The following is a 17,223-nucleotide window of genomic DNA, read 5'->3' as shown; positions in this document are numbered from 1 at the left end:
GATGAAAGTTCCCAGATTTTGATGAAACTAATGGACATAGAAGATGTCAGTGAACAGGAATAGACACAGGATAGGTAGAATGTAGGTAGAGAGGAGGAAAACCAAAAAAAATAACACCTGGTTTGACTTCCTTGCATGGAAATCTGCCGGAGCAAAGCCAACCTTAGGCAAGTCCTTACCCGCTGGCCTGGTGAACCATCACGTCCTGGTGAACCAACAGCTCCCGGGATACCCTAGATAAAGCAAGGAGAGAAAAGAGTCAGATTCACGGAAATCAATTACTCTCTTACCCAGCTTCCCTGAAATAGATCAAGGCCTCCAAACAAACCTAGTAGCATAAAGCTGAGGCCTTTGTGACTGAGAATTCAGAAGCCAGAAGTTATTCATGGGAAAGAAATGTCCCCTCACCAGGGCTCATCCTGGGGACCATCAGTATGATCCTGAGAGGGGGCTTAAGGTAAGTGAATACAGGCTAACAGTATTTAATATAGAAATCACTTATTGCCAAGATCACAGCTGACTTCAGAAGCTATAGCCTTTTTTTTCCTTGGCAAAGCTCTAGAGCTGAAAGCAACAGACTCTAATAAAAAATTAAAATAATAATAATAAAAATAATACCTGCGGGCCAGGAAGGCCAGACTCTCCCTTCTCTCCTTTTTCGCCTGGCATTCCCTGAATATCCAAAAGTACATGGGGTTAAGTTCACAGAGGTAAATTCTTAGTCTTTTTTCTCCACTGACTGTTCTAATATTTTCAACATTAAATTGCTCTCATGTTAACAACCAAATATGGTATATTTCACTTTTCACATATGCTACACCACTTATGTAAGCATTCCTATGGAGCTGAATGTTTATTTATCAGGATAGTTTAAACACAGAATATACAGTCCGATATGGCTAAGCCCATACTGTAAATACGTGGAGTCTTGAACATTTCAGTATTATTTATAGTTTAGATTTTAAAGCTTATATCTATATAGATTTTCATTTTGTTTTCACTAGAAATTTATAAGAATGGAAAACCAACACAGTACCTGACTGGTAACAAGACCTCAACAAATGCTTATTAGTAGCAGTAATTGTACGAATTGGCATGTTAATGCTTTCTAAAATGTGAAAATAACTCTGGAAAGGAAAACTTCTTAGCTAGGGAAACACAATCATATGCACACAAAGATTGCTAAAAACGTGTTTAAAAAGATGTGTTTGCTTCCAATGTTAATTACAGGGATTGGTTTTATCCTTTAAATTGAGATCCCTACAATTAGATTCATGAAAATCTGTGAGTGGAACTAAATTTGCTTTCACTGGTAAAAACAGCTTTTACAAAGAAATGCGGTTGTATACAGCATACTGTTTATAATCTAAAACTCATACTTGGTCCACTGCACTTTGATGGCCATCGAGATAAAGATCATAACTAAATGGCTTTCATGAATCTATACCCACCACTACTGCAAACACATAACGAATAACTTAAATTTCTATAACATTTGTTATTTTCTAGATTTCAACACATCCATTAAGGACTTAGTCAAATAAGAAAAAGGGCCCTACATGTCAAGCCCTGTTTTCTTTTCTGTAGACAAATTGTGGATAAACCTACTTCCAGGCATGTATCTGTTTATAAAAGACCCCCACCATTGAACAAAAAATTGGCTAATGAATGAAGTCTCAATCATTACTTTTATTTATCAATTCCTATTTTTAGGGGTTGGAAGGGATTGAGGCTCATTATGAAAGCACAGAAGACAAAAGTTCATTCTTTATAACTCAGCATGACAATAAAACCCATCTGAACGTTCACCCACAACTCACAGGCATTCCTTGAATGGACAGACCACTTGGTCCTTGGGGTCCCGGGGGACCTTGAGGTCCTGGAGGGCCTGTTTCACCTCGAGGGCCATCTGGTCCCTGGAAGACGAGAAAGGAAAGTCATCCCAGAGGTAAGTTAGACCCTCTGGTACCCAGAAGATATTTTTGCTTAGGGCACTTATTTCCTTAAATAATTTTTCTTAAGACATGAAACACTCATAGGATAACAATATACCAAGACTCAGATGATTCACCTCCCAGGAAAATGTCATCAGTAAACCAAAAGAGTAAACACACAGAGGTTGCTGCAAATTTTCTTTTTTCTGATTCCATAAATAAGAACACTGTGCCAACTATGTGAGTAACTAGACCCCCCACACTCCATAACGAATCCAAAAGATATAAGTGCTTCAAGACCACCTTCCTGGTCTGTGAAGATGCACACCATCCAGATGAACTACATTCTCTCCAACTTCACTACAGTCAACCACCCACCTCTAGGGCACTCCTCTGCATTTATTGAAGACTTTGCACCTAGCCTCTGCTTTCTCCCTTGCCTTGATCCTGCCATCACCCTATGCCTCTTCAATATCCACTGAATAACCTGCCCTAGGCTCAACGTTATTTGGTTTCCTTTCTTCTCAAGATCAGGCATTACTTTCGCTTAGCAACACTTACTTCTATGGTTTGGACCTTGTGGTTGAGCTAAAGCTACACGACCTCTGTAATCTTAGACCTGGAAAACCTACTTATTCTCAACCTCTTCTTCTTTCCCTTCTCTCATTCTGTGACTCCAACAAAAGCTATTCTTTTATAAGTTAAGATTTCCAACACCTGGGCATCATCTTAAATGTGAGAATGATGAATCCATTACTTGGGACAAGCAATACAGAAGAAAAAGCAAAATGGCCTAAAGTGGGGATAAACAATGAGTGTAGCCTGTTAAGTTTTAGGTGCCTAGAATAACCACGTGGAAATGTCCAGTAGTTTGGGGCTTAAGAGAGGTCTGAGCTGGGATGGATTTTGAAGTAGTTAAAGATGTGTTTGTGGGTGAGGCTATTAAGAAGATTGTTGATAGAATGAAAGAGGAAATGGATAAGGATGAGATGAAAATCAGGCAGAAGGGAGAGGAAGAGAATGCCTGGGAAAGAATTTGAAATGAAAAAGCCTAAGAATTAGGAAGAGCATGAAGATGGAGAGGTGTAGTGGTACAGGAAGGGCCAAAAGAGGACAAAATTTCAAATAAGTGTCCAACCATGTCAAATGCTGCAGAGATCTCAAGTAAGGTAAGAATTAAACCATAGCCTGTGGATTTGGTAACAAGGAGGTAATTGATGACTTTAACGGAAGCAATTTTACAGGACTCCTAGAGGAAAAGAAATTATATGTGGGTTAAGAATGATTTGGGTTGCATATAAGTGGAATTATAGACTATGTACTCCTTTGTTTATTGCTTCTCTCACACCGCAGAGTGTTTCTGAGGTTTATCCATTTTGTTGCATGTTTCAGTAGTTTGCATGTTTCACTGCTGAGTAGTATTCCATTGCATGGATATAGGGAAAATTGTTCATTCACCTGTTAATGGACATTTGGGTTGCTTCCAGTTTTTTTCCACTGTGAATAAAGGTGCTATGAACATTTATGTACACCCCAAAAAATTATTTTGGAGGTGGGGATGCAGAAGAACTAAATGAAAACTATTCTTATAAGAAATATGGTATAAGAGGAGGGGAAAGAGAGGTAGCTAGATTTTTAAAAAAATATGATGGCACAGACAAGGAATTACTTTAAAAATATTACTTAATATTTATAATAGCTTAATAACAAATCACTTGTATATTATTGAGGAATTGAGAATGGAGTAGAAGGACAGAAAGGAGGTGGTCCCATTTTATTCTGTAAAGTATGAGACAAAAATAACTAGAAGAGACCAGCGACAGGGTGGCTTCAAACTCCTAAATTCTTATTATCTATTTGCTGCAACTGAAATACGAAGCTACAAAATGAGAAATAATACTTATTGGAGCTTTCCATTTGGACAGTATAGCTTATCTGTTCCTACCCTGTCTGCACTGGTGGACATGTGAGCATCCTTTGTCCAACAAAACTTTTTCCTACAACTGCTACATACTTGTATCGGTGATTCATCAGAATCAACATACAGAAATTACCACATCAGTAGTGGTCATGGGGGAATGGATTATTAGAGGAAAGGGGTAATCTTGAGATCCTCAAACATCTATGAACTCCTACTATGTCTTCATAATCAGAACCATCATCCAGCGAGAAAGTTAGAAAAGCAACGGGATGATGGTGTTAGAGGTGTTGGGAGGAGGGACCCAGAATCTGCAGGAGCTCATGAGCTCAGGAAGACCCAGTGTATCATTGTCTGAGAAGAGGCTTTCAAACCACTGGCCTCCCTTGTAGCACATGCGAGATGGAGCCAAGTAAGATACATCAAGTTTCTGCCTGAGAAAATGTGTCATAATCTCAGAAAATAAAACAAACCAAAAAAAAGGAGACATCTTCTGGTTTGAGTTTTGAGTTGGCTAGTAGTGCCTGATTAATTATTTTCAGGCTTCTTTCCCTTACTTCTTTTTTTCTCCACATTCTCTTCTACACTGCTTTGCTTGTTTCCAATTTTATAGTAAGAAACCTTGCAGTGTTCTCTTCTCCATGAATAAATACTACACAGATTTAATAAGTAACCACATTGAAGCAGTAAATCAAGCAAGATGGATGGAGAGGCGATCATGAGGAGCAACATGGTGAAAATGAGATAGAGAGTCAAATTATATAGGGCCTTGAATGACATACCAAGGAGGGTGAATTGTATTCACAAGGCAATAGCATATGACTGCAGGTTTTAAGAGTATGACCCAGCATAACTTTAAAGAAATGAATCTGGGAGCAGATGTGAAGAATTAATGAGAAAATCAAGCCACTGGAGCCAGGAGACCAGTTAGAAGATTTGCCAAAAACCAGATAGAAGATGGTGAGGCCTGAACTCAGTTAGTGGCTGAGCTTCTGCCATCCCTTAGGGCGCCTTCGTGCAAAGTAAGAAAACATGTGCCTTGACATGGCCTGGCACGGTTTGGTCCTCTCGGTTGGTGCCTTTGTACAGTGTACAACTTGAACCACCACACTCGGCGGCCTTGGACAGTGAGAGTGGAAAATAGAGCTGTGTGTTTGATTATACGTGGTGGGAAGGGACAAGGAAGAATCTAAAACCTGAGAAATTACCTGAGGGGGACTGCTGCCTAGTTGTGATCCAGTGCTCTCCTAAAGATACATCTTTGGTGTAGACGGAGGAAGAGAAGAATGTACGAGAGAACTACTTTGTCAACTAAACCAATCAGAACAATGACACTCTATTTCTGACCCAGGAACTTTTCTTTTCACTAAGTTATTAAATATTTTTTGATGAAAAAGTGCAAGTCTTTAAGAATAAGGGAAAAGGCTTAGCCATAACGTTCATAAAAATGTAAGGAGCTTTAGATTGCAAAAAGTAGTACTTAACTCCAAAATTATATTATGTCTAGTTACGTGTGTGTGTCAGAGAGAAAGAGAGAGAGAGAACATTACCTTGAGGCCCTGTTCACCTCGTTGACCCTTTGGTCCTCGGAGTCCTGGACCACCCTGGCAAACAGATGTTAAATATTAGCACAAAGACACATCTTAAAGCAGTATATTGCATGTATTTTCTTTAGCAATACGGATTATGTAATTTTTATTTTGTATCAAAGCCAACACATTGTGTAATGGTATATGCTCATCATGATCCGTAACTGGAAATTTGCCACCCAGATTGAGCTCTCCCTGCTGATGATTTCATAGTTTGAGCAAACTTTTGATGCCAAATCCTTTTAAATTAAAAAAAATTATAGGATTTTTTTTAGTGAGGTAGGACTGCTGCTATTAATGGATTCAAGTAATAAAATACTGTTAGCCTAAAATTGTGTGTGTTTTATACCACAACTTTGAGATTACATTATTTAATTAAATTGGAAAAGACATAAGAAAATAGTAACAATTTAATTTTCTTTATTTACACCATAAAAAGCTAATTAGTGTTTCTGAAACTTCAGTTATTTGCATTTCCTCTCAAGATTTTTGCCATTTTACTGTACCACCTGCATTATTACTTAACAGCATTTTTCTTTACATAGCAATAGATGAACACACATAATAAACATATAGAACATATATGTATTATTTGCGAACATACATTCTTTGTATATACGTGCATATATACCCTTTGAATATTTTTTAATTGACTCATTATTTCACTTAAATAAACATTTTAAAAGGGAATATTATAGCACTACTGTAAATGGAAAAAGGTATTAATTACTAAGAACAGAATGTAACCTTAAAAATGTACTATAAATAATGTTATTAAATTTAGCTACATTTTGTTCTTATTGAAGTCTGGGAGCTGTGGGTTTGCTTTTTGTTAAAAAGAGAGATGAGTAAGTATTAGGCCACATGGGCACCAGCCTGAGAATTTCTCTTTCACCTGAGCAGAAGGATTAAAAGATCATTGAAGATGGAATAGCTTTCTCACTGTGTGATTCCAATTTATTTCCTGCGATGCCCATGACTACTGACAATCATTTTGTGCACATCAGATTGCATCACTTGGGAAAAGACTGAATCAGGTGATCTTTGTGGTTTCTTCCAGTTTTGTTAACCACTTAAATTCACTCCCCTCCCCAATATCAGTTGGTTGCTTATCTTCCAGAGTTTTTATACATAATTATAAAATTGTATTTTATGCATGTGTATCTATAAAAAATATTACCTACAGAATTTTTGTGGTATTGATATGTAATAGATTTCATGTGTGATATCACACTTTTTGTATAGTTCTGAGTTTTTTAACTTAATACATTTTAGAGATTTTTCCATGACATAACATGTGGACCTAACTTATTCTTTTTTTTCTTTTTTCTTTTTTTAAATTTTTTGTTTATTGCAGTAACATTGGTTTATAACATTGTAAAAATTTCAGGTGTACATCATTGTACTTCTATTTCTGCATAGATTACATCATGTTCACCACCAAAATACTAATTACAACCCATCACCACACACATGTACCAAATTATCCCTTTCACCCTCCTCCCTCCCCCCTTCCCCTCTGGTAACCACCAATCCAATCTCTGTCCCTATGTGTTTGTTTATTGTTGTTATTATCTACTACTTAATGAAGGAAATCATGCGGTATTTGACCTTCTCCCTCTGACTTATTTCACTTTGCATTATACCCTCAATGTCCATCCATGATGTCACAAATGGCTGGATTTCATCGTTTCTTATGGCTGAGTAGTATTCCATTGTGTATATATACCACAGCTTCTTTATCCATTCGTCCCTTGATGGGCACTTAGGTTGCTTCCAAGTCTTGGCTATTGTGAATAATGCTGCAATGAACACATGGGTGCATGTACCTTTACACATTGGTGTTTTCAAGTTCTTTGGATAAATACCCAGCAGTGGGATGGCTGGATCATATGGTAGTTCTATCCTTGATTTTTTGAGGAATCTCCATACTGTTTTCCATAGTGGCTGCACCAGTTTGCACTCCCACCAGCAGTGTATGAGAGTTCCCTTCTCTCCACATCCTCTCCAACACATGTTGTTTCCTGTCTTGTTAATTATAGCCATTCTGACGGGCGTGAGGTGATATCTCATTGTAGTTTTGATTTGCATTTCCCTGATAGTTAATGATTTTGAACATCTTTTCATGTGTCTGTTGGCCATCTGTATATCTTCTTTGGAGAAATGTCTGTTCATGGACGTAACTTATTCTTAATGAATTGCATAGTTATCCAAATCATGGATATATAATAGTTTAATCATTTCCTATTATTGGAAATGTAGAGGGTTTCCCCACAATTTTTTGTTGTTTAAGCAATACAGTAATTAATATCCTGAAACATCCCTTAAGTACAAATGTTAATATTTAAGATAGCAACAAGTAGAACTATAAATGAAATTTGATGCATATACAGATATATTGTCAAATTGTGCTCCAGAAAAGCTATGCCAATTTATTCATCTCCCAAGAGTTTAAGAAGGTTCCTGTTTCTCTAAACCTTAGTCAACACTTGATATTGTCAAACTTTACATTTTTACCCACCTAATTGGTAGAAATAATACCTTACTCTTATTTTAATTTTATTTTCCCTGAAAACTAGTATGATTGAGCATCTTTTCATAACATTTGTCCATTTGCATTTTATCTCAAGGCAACTCCCTATTTATATACTTTACTCAGTTTTCTATTGGTTGCGTGTCTCTTTGATGCGCAGAAATTCTTCATACACTTGGATACTACACCTTCAACTGTTATAGGTGATGCAAATATTTTTCCCCAGTGTGGGAGACACTGTTGGTTGGCTACCAAAGAGTTTCCCTGACTCCCTTCTCCATTTTATTTCTCCTACTATAAAGGCTAAAAAAAGATTTGCTTTCCCAGCATCTTTTGCAACCAGGAATGGGCATGTGAACCAGTTCGGGCTAATTTGATCAAGAAGCAACAAGTCTAAGGAAAGCAAATTGGGAAGCTGGATCAATCTGGGTCATTGATGAAATTGTTGACCCGGCTCATTTGCCTTTGGGACCATCTACTTCTAAATCTTTGGTTGAGCAAACAATGAATGTCCAAATGTCCTAATAGTTTACACCACTTTACTAGTCAAATTTTCTGTTCCTTGCAGCAAGTCTAAGGCATCCTAATTAACATACCCAGTCTGTCACAACTCTTTAATTTTGTTTGTGCCTCTTAAATGATGGGTTTTTAATGGAAAGTTTTGTTCAAATATGACTAGTTGACTCACAGATATTCATGCCAGAGGCACTGGTCTAAAAACCAGGGACCATTTTATACTTCTAAGTTATTATTTTTTCCATCTGATCCCTAATTCATCACTGAGTACATGACAAGAATTCAAAAAATTTTTATGGATGTAAAATTTCATCCTTTTAAGAAGAAAGAGTTAGTCTAGGCAAAGGGAATGTGGTTCTTTCACCCACGTCTCCCTCCAGCTCTTCTACAGTCTTATTGGCACCTAATAATACTGTGTAAATTCCTGAACGAGAAAATAATTACAATTATGTTAAATCATCAGACAGGGTGTATTACATATTTTTGGGACACTATTTCTTCAATAGTTTATTATACTTTAAATATTTGAAAATTTCAATAGTTTTTCTACTATACATCTTCTCCTCCAAGTCAGAGACCAACCCTTCTCTCTCACTTCTCTGTTGCTTTTTTATCATTACAAACTTTGACTCTTAGGTCATATGTAAATATTTCATAAGTTGTTCCAGCAGTATTGCAGATGAAAAAACTTGAAAACCCTCCAGCTAACAAAGCTTATTAACGCTGTTTAAACTAAAATAAACATTATTGTAATTAAGAACTGAATCCCTAAGTACAGGAATCAAGACAACACAAAGAAAACCAGGGCAGCAGGCAGGTGCACTGAGACTACCCTGGGGGAGGATGGGGAAGACGGCTGCGGTTTGCTGCAACGCTTGTATTTTATAGCTCACACAAGGCAACAAAATGTGAACTTGGGCCTATGATAGGCGGGGAGAGGGTAGAAGATGAAACATTCTTTAAAGCTGAGGAACTTGAAAGGCTGTACTCTGAATGAGCTAGAAAAAAAAAAAAGGCCTGCTAGCAGGTGGGTTACCAAGATGTTGTTTCCACTTTAGGTACTGGAGGAGTAGGAAATGTCTCTGCTAAGAAATATTCCCCAGAAGCTGATTCTCGTATGATCTAGGGGCCAGAATTTAACTGCTTGTGAATCAAACAAAACCCCAAAGTCAAACCCTAAGGTCGGTTGTATACCCAGAAGCTTAGCAGGAGCAAGCAAAGATATTCTCTGGAGGACTACAGTTCAAACACAGGCTCAAAATATTCTCAGAAGTAAAGTTTGAAGTAATAGGAACTCAAATAGACACCAAAAAAAATCACAAAATACACCTCGAAACAAGACAGCATGAGTAAAATCAGCAGAAAAACAAATGGCAGAATCAGAACCACATACCCTGCAGATATTGAAATGATCAGATAAAGAATATAAACTGTAATTAATATATTTAAAGGAAAAATAGTTTTGAAAGTGTTACAAAAGAAGAGAGTATACAAATGACCAGGTTTAAAAAGGAACCAAATATAACTTCTAGATCTGATATATAATAATCAAAATCAGAAACACAATGGATAGGTTAAAGAGCGTATTAAACATAGCTAAACAGAGAATACACCAGGAGATAAATTTGAAGAAATTACACAGAATGAAGCATGGAGAGACAAATAGAAAATAAACAAGAGAAGTTAAGAGACATGAGAGGAAAATTAGAAGTCATAATGTACTACTACCACTACTAGTTAGAGTTTTAGAAAAACACAATGGAGATGACAGGAGAGAGGCAATATTCGAAGAGATAATGACTAAGCATACTCCAAATTTAATGAGAAACATTGATATTCAAATTCAAGAAGCCCCAAAATTTCTAAAAAGGCAAAACAACAACAATAACAAAAATCCACACCAAGACATAGTGTAGTGAAACTTCAGATGGCTAAAGACAAAGGGATCTTGAAAACACTCAGGGAGGACAGATTTCCCACAGAAGACAATTAATTAGGCTGACAGCTGACTTTTCAATAGCAACAATGGAAGCTATAAAACAGTATAGTAGCATCTACTACGTGCTCAGAGGAATAACTGTTAATCTAGAATTGTACCTGCAGTTTATTAGTTTGGAAAGTTGTCTGGCTGCTTATCTGAGATCAATATTAAAAGTTTTAAGCAAGATAGGAGGTTTATTATTCTCTTATATTAAAATCTGAGGTGATGGCTGATCCAAAATAGTACAGTAGCTTTACTATGTAAGGCAGTGTGAAATCTCAGTTGCTTCTATCTTATTGTTCTGCTAGGCCCTAGGACATCGCTTATCAAAGTGAACTCACTACCACATGTTCCCATTCTAACCTGTTGAGAAGGATGAAAATGGTTAAGGAGGACATTTGCTTTCACTAAAGAACAACATCCAGGGAGATTGCATATACCCTCTCTCTCATTAGCTGGAACTTAGTCATAAGGTCATACTTACTTGCATAGGTGCTAAGACATCAAGTCCCTAGATGAACGGCCATGTACTTGGCTAAAACTCAGGGGATTCTATTATTAAAAAGAAGCAGTGGCAATGAATATGGGGGACAATTAGCAATATCTGTAACAACCATCAAAACTATCTTTTGATAACATGGGAAATAAAAGCATTTTCAGATGCACAAAAACTGAAAATTTACTACCGATAGTTTCTCATTAAAGGAACATCCAAAGGATGTACTTTAGGAAAAATAAAAATGATCCCAGAAGACATGGTGAGCAAAGAAATAGCAAATATGTAGGCAAATCTTAACGCATTAATTTATAACAAGTAATAATAACAAAATATCTAATTTGTGATATTATTATTGCTTCTCAGCCTTTTGGCTCAGATCAAGTGTAGTATCTGTTCTTATCAGTTTAATTTGTGATGTTAAAAAAGTACTAAAATACTGGATAGCAACAGCACATAAATTATAAAAAGGATGATCCAAGAGAAAAGAATTCCAAGAATATCATGTTGGTTGAAAGAAGGGGAGAAATCTTGATTGTTTTTAGACTTTGTCAAGCTAGATATGTCTACAGAAAAGAAGTTAACTCTTAAAAGAACAGATACAGAGGGGGCTGGCCCGGTGGCATAGTGGCTAAGTTTGTGCCCTCGGCTTCGGCGGCCGGGGGTTTGCAGGTTTGGATCCCAGGCGCAGATCTACACACCACTCATCAAGCCATTCTGTGGCAGAGTCCCACATACAAAATAGAGGAAGATGGGCACAGATGTTAGCTCAGGGACAATCTTCCTCACCAAAAAAAAAAAAAAACAAACAATAGTCATAGAGAATATAATTTCCAAACTAGTGGAGGGGAAAAGAAAAGACAGAATAAAAGCAAAAAGCCAAAAAGTGCGAATAGATAAATAAAACCTCAATATACCAAGAAAGCCACATATATTATGTGGGACAAATAGAAAGCAAAGATTAAGGTAATGGATATAGAAATGTAAACCCAAGTAGGTCAATTATCACAAACAATAAAAAAGGACTAAAAACAAAACTTGTAAAGTCTGATTAAAAACAAAATCCAGGCATATGCTGTTTAAAGAGACACATCTAAAATATAAGTCATGGAAAGGCTGAAACTAAAAGGATGAAGAAAATATATACCAAGAAAATAATCCAAAAGAGAAATATTGACATAGCAAGTCACTAGTAAGATAATGCTTTTATTTTTTTTTTTTGCACATTATAATACAATCTCAGGATATATAATGCAGAATTACAAAGAGAATTTGACAAATTGACAATTGGAGGAGAAGATTTTAAACATCTTTCTCAGTAATTAAAAGATAAAGAATTAGTACAGATAAAGAAGATGTCAACAACACAATTAACAATTTGATTACTGGGTATTTACATATAGAAATCTGAACTCCACAATTAGAGAACACACTTTCTTCTAAAGCATACATGGAACATCTGTACAACTTGACAAAAGGCCACAAAGCAAATATCAAAAAATGTCAAAGAATTGGTACCATACAGACTGTCTTCCCTAATCAAGTGCAATAAAATTAACATGTCAATAAAGAAAAGATAACAAAAATCACATATATGATTGGAAATTTAAAAAGACACTTTGTGGAGAAAAGGGAACCCTTGTGCACTGTAGGAGGGAATGTAAACTGGTACAACCACTATGGAAAACAGTATGGAGGTTCCTCAAAAATTAAAATAGAACTACCAGGTGATTCAGCAATCTCACTTCTGGGTATTTATCTGAAGAAAATGAAAACACTACCTTGGAGAGATATATACAGCCCTATGTTCATTGCAGCATTATTTACAATAGACAAGATATAGAAACAACTTAAGTGTCCATCGATGAGTCAATGAATAAAGAAAATGTGGTGTATAAACACAATGGAATATTATTCAGCTACAAAAAAGAATGAAATCTTGCCATTTGTGACAACATGGACGGACTTTGGGGACATTATGCTAAGTGAAATAAATCAGACAAAGACAAATACCGTATGATCTCACTTATACGTGGACTATAAAAAAAAAAGAAAAAACAAGCTCATAGAGAGAATAGATTAGTGGTTGTCAGAGGCAGGAGATGTAGGGTAGGTAAAATGGATGAAGGGAGTCAAAAGGTACAAACTTCCAGTTATAAAATAAGTAGGTCACATATATGTAATGTACATAGTTGCACGGCAACTATAGTTAATAATACTGTGCTGCATATTTGAAAGTTGCTAAGAGAGTAAATCATAAAAGTTCTCATCACAAGAAAAAACAATTCTGTAACTATCTGTGGTGACAGATGTTAACTAGACTTACTGTGGTGATCATTTTGCTATATATACAAATATCGAATCATTATGTTGTACACCTGAAACTAATATAATGTATGCTTATTATACCTCAATAAAAAACGTTTTTAATAAAAATAAAAAGACACTTCTAAGTAAATCAGGGCTAAAAGAAGGAATAAAGAAAAATATAAATGATAGCTCACAGAAATATTAAATTTAACTACATCAGAATTAAAATTTCTATACAATATAAATTCCCATAAACAACAAGCAAGCCACAGACCAGGAAAAGATATTTGCGAATCACATCATTAATAAGGATTAGTGTCTAGAATACATAAAACCACCTACAAATCAACAAGAAAAAAACTTGCACAACAAAAACCCAGCAAAGTTTATAAACAGGTATTTACACAGGAAGAAATCCAAATGGCTTACAAACAAATGAAAAAGGGCCCAATGTCATTAGCAGAGAGGGAAAGTCATATTTAAAATAACAATGACATAGGGTTTTGCAGTCATCAGATAAACAAACACTCTCATATCTGGCAACATCAGACAGAGCTGGTGAGATGCAGAGAAGCCAGATCTCTTACTCAGAGTTTGTGGGAGAGGACATTGGTACAACCACCTTGAAGAGCAATTTGTGGTTTCTTCATGAAATTGAAGACGTACCTTCCTTATTATCCCACAAATCTGATTCTCAGTGTTATTTCTAGAGCACTCACTCATGTTTGACAAGAGACATACAAAGGATGTTCACAGTAGCAATGTTTGTAGTAGGGAAATACTGCACAGTAATGGGTCAATAAACTGTAGTTTACGTAATGGAATACCTTACAGCAAGTACAATAAATAAACTAAACAATGCTCATTAACCTTGATAAAGTTCAAAGACATACTTTTGGGTGAAAAAAAGCAAGCTGCACACAGTTGAAAATAAATCTTTGTTTTCAATTCTCAGATTAAACTAGACAACTCCTTACATTTGATTCAAGTTTTATAATGCACAGAATACTTGTATACACATTACCTTATGTATTCCTCACAATACCACTTAATGGGGTGGGTGCTGTTTTATATATGAGGAAATGGAGGTTCGCCACAATGGTTCAGTGACTTCCCTTGTCTAAGGAGTTAAATTTAATGTTTTTACCATTACTGCACACTTGCTTCTTCAGGATTAAGAGTCTTTTGTTTAAAAAAAAAAAAAAGTATTTGGGTTCTATATTCAGAGTTTGAAAGAATGTTCTGTGTGCCAAAGACAAAGGAGAAACTGCTGGCATGTATTTCAGATACATTCAGCAGGTTCTCTTCCTTTTTGTTCAGATCAGGAAATGCGGTACAGAAATGAAGGAAAATCATGTTGGTAGGGCCAACCTGGAGTGAACTCTGACACTGAAGCCAGCTGTCAGCGTGGGTCATCTACTGCACGCATGCTGAATGAGCTTGGCTGCCTCTGGCAAGCCAACAAGCAAAGACTGGTTGGGCATCAGAATATTCCTCCTGCAAGGTCTAGATTTCTTTATTTGCTTGTGCATCTTCTTTCTGCACCTTTCTGCCTTGATACATTTGCCATTTCCTAACCACAGACCAGCTATATCATACTTGTCTTAAAGAAATACTGATAAAGCATTTAAACATATTACAAAGGATTTATCATGGTAAATTCAGAGACCCAGATAGTGTAATTATATACATTTTATATTTTACAAACATGTTTTCTTTCCCTCCCCCATCCTTCTTCCCTCCATTTTTCCTTCCTCCCTCCCTCCCTCCCTTCCTTCCTTCTCTCTCTCTCTTTCTCTCTTCTTTTCTCTAGGAAGTTCCAGTTAGTGGTGCAGAACTTCATGCTCAGATGGGGTACTTTTCCTAGTGAATTCAAAATCCTCCCTTTACATGTAAATTTTGGCATGTATGGGCCATGGGCCATGGAATGGGCCAAGGGAAGGTATGCAAATCTTGCAGGTTGAAGTAGAGGGCCAATGTTTGGAACAGTCACACTGAAAATCAACCCCAGGAATCTAAAGGGAAGATTTTGAATATATAGCAATGTGAGAGATAGTATGGCATAGTATCACCTATAGGAGCGCCACCTATCGGAGACACAGGACCTGATCTTGAAGAGCAGCTCCTCCAAGCTGTGTTCTTCAGGCAAGTTACTTAACATCTCTTTGCTTCAGTTTGCTCATAGGATTAAGCATATAAGTGTTTAGCACAGTGGTGAGCAGATATTAGACAAGCAACAAGTGATAGCTATAAATATTAAAGAACATTTAAGCCCAAACGAGGCAAGACTTACTGGTGGGCCTGCTGGTCCCAGAGCCCCTTTACTGATTTCAGAACAGGAGCAGGAATGTGGAAGCTCTGGGCAGGTCTCCTCGTCCCTCTGGGGAGAAAAAAAATAGCATAACTGTTAACAAGACCATCCATACAAATGGCTTTATGGACTCAAAGAAAACACTTCGATTTAAAACACTTTTAAAAAGTTTTTAAGTGAGTATTAGTCTAGAAAGCCAGAGAATATTTTCTCTTGACCACAAAATCTTTTCTTTAAAGAAAAATGAATGGTTGTCTAGTGAGTCATTGATACTCATCATTATCAAAGGATGTTGACAAAACCAGCTTGGGAATTTAGGTGAAGAAAGAAAGGCAGAAGTGGATACAAAGGAATCCTGGTTACTATTTAACTCAGCGAAGTAGTAGTTTTCTATGAACTAAAGGTCCTGAAAACTTTCTTTGTGTTACAATATTTTTTCCATTTCAAAGGATAAAAGAAAACTTGTTGGAAAAGTCAATCAAAATAACTGCATCTATACTAAAGCAAACAAACAAAACAAAATAAAAACAGTGCTTAAAGGCATCATCAGTTTCCTCTTAACAATTTTTACTGCTTACATTCTATGGCTGAAAATAAGAAAAACATGACATCATCAATCTAAAGCTTTGGGATAGGAGGCCATTTTTCTCCTCTTGGGGAATTCCGTTGTTATGTGACATTACAAGATAGATTGTGAATGTCAGGCTGCATATATCTGAATGAGTTGCTGGAGTGTAGAGGAAGACAGAGCACCTGCTAACAGCTAGTGAACAATCTGTGAGTATCCCATTCGAAGTAGTAGCCAAAAAGAAGTCTGCACTGGGATAAGAAACTGTAGAACTTCATAGGGTTCCTCAGTCTCTTTGGATAAACAGAAAATGAGCTTCATTATTTAAGACTTTGGGGGAAAGGAAAGTTAGAGCGGATGGAGCACGGATGATAATTAAATTATTAAGTTGAAAATAATCTCAGTCTCTAAAATATTCACAACGGAAACCCAAAAAAGGCTGAGCAAAGGGCCTGTATGTACTGTACATGCTTTTCTGTAAATGTTGGACAATAGTTAAAGCTTTCAGCTCATTACAGGAAAAACCCCTGCTAACACATCTGATATCGGGGCAGCTATGAAGTTCAAACTTAAGCATCCTGAAAGATCCCCCAAATAAGGCTGACAGCAGGCCTCCTGTGACCAGAGACTCAGTAATGGTTTTGCCATTGCTGTTGACTATGTCTCCGTCCTTGCCTTCCTACTATGGAATTTACACATCTTCAGTGATAGAAATGAAAAGAAAAACTCTGATAAGGCCTGGGTCCTTCCTAGAAGTGATGATCACATTTTGCTTGATACAGCAAAGGACTCTGTGTGTTTCCCCTTCTGATTTCCGATCTACCTGCACGTAAGCATAACATTACAGTGTCATTGATTTAATTCCTCACCAGAGTTTACTGTGAAATTTATTTTGATGAAAAAAGAGTAAGTTATTTCTTTCTCAAACACAGTCACCATGAATTTACTGCCTGCAATAGATGATTTGATCTGGTGTAAGATCTTAAAAAGGCAAATCTCTTAGACTTTATGAAGGTTTCTCCATGTCCATTCTCCAGGTTTAATTATGAAGACATGTACTGTGCAAC

General features: G+C 36.5%; 1 protein-coding gene and 1 pseudogene across 5 annotated transcripts in view; one reads left to right on the top strand and one right to left on the bottom strand.

The window, feature by feature from the left end:
* COL14A1 (collagen type XIV alpha 1 chain) overlaps positions 1 to 17,223 on the bottom strand; it is a 212,804-nt gene that overhangs the window by 47,942 nt on the left and 147,639 nt on the right. For all 5 annotated transcript variants that reach the window (XM_058564860.1, XM_058564862.1, XM_058564863.1 and 2 more), the window contains exons 36-40: positions 15,571 to 15,657; positions 5,403 to 5,456; positions 1,821 to 1,916; positions 619 to 672; positions 180 to 233 (exon numbers count right to left, since the gene is read on the bottom strand). In XM_058564860.1, coding sequence (XP_058420843.1) covers positions 180 to 233; positions 619 to 672; positions 1,821 to 1,916; positions 5,403 to 5,456; positions 15,571 to 15,657 — 345 coding nt within the window. The remainder of the gene's footprint in view (positions 1 to 179; positions 234 to 618; positions 673 to 1,820; positions 1,917 to 5,402; positions 5,457 to 15,570; positions 15,658 to 17,223) is intronic.
* On the top strand, positions 11,322 to 11,432 carry LOC131419748 (U2 spliceosomal RNA; annotated as a pseudogene).

Source organism: Diceros bicornis, chromosome 21 (genome assembly GCF_020826845.1).
Source record: "Diceros bicornis minor isolate mBicDic1 chromosome 21, mDicBic1.mat.cur, whole genome shotgun sequence".
In the NCBI taxonomy this organism is placed as follows: Eukaryota; Metazoa; Chordata; class Mammalia; order Perissodactyla; family Rhinocerotidae; genus Diceros; species Diceros bicornis.
Note: the sequence above shows the minus strand (reverse complement) of the source record. Positions and strands in the feature narration are given on the sequence as shown.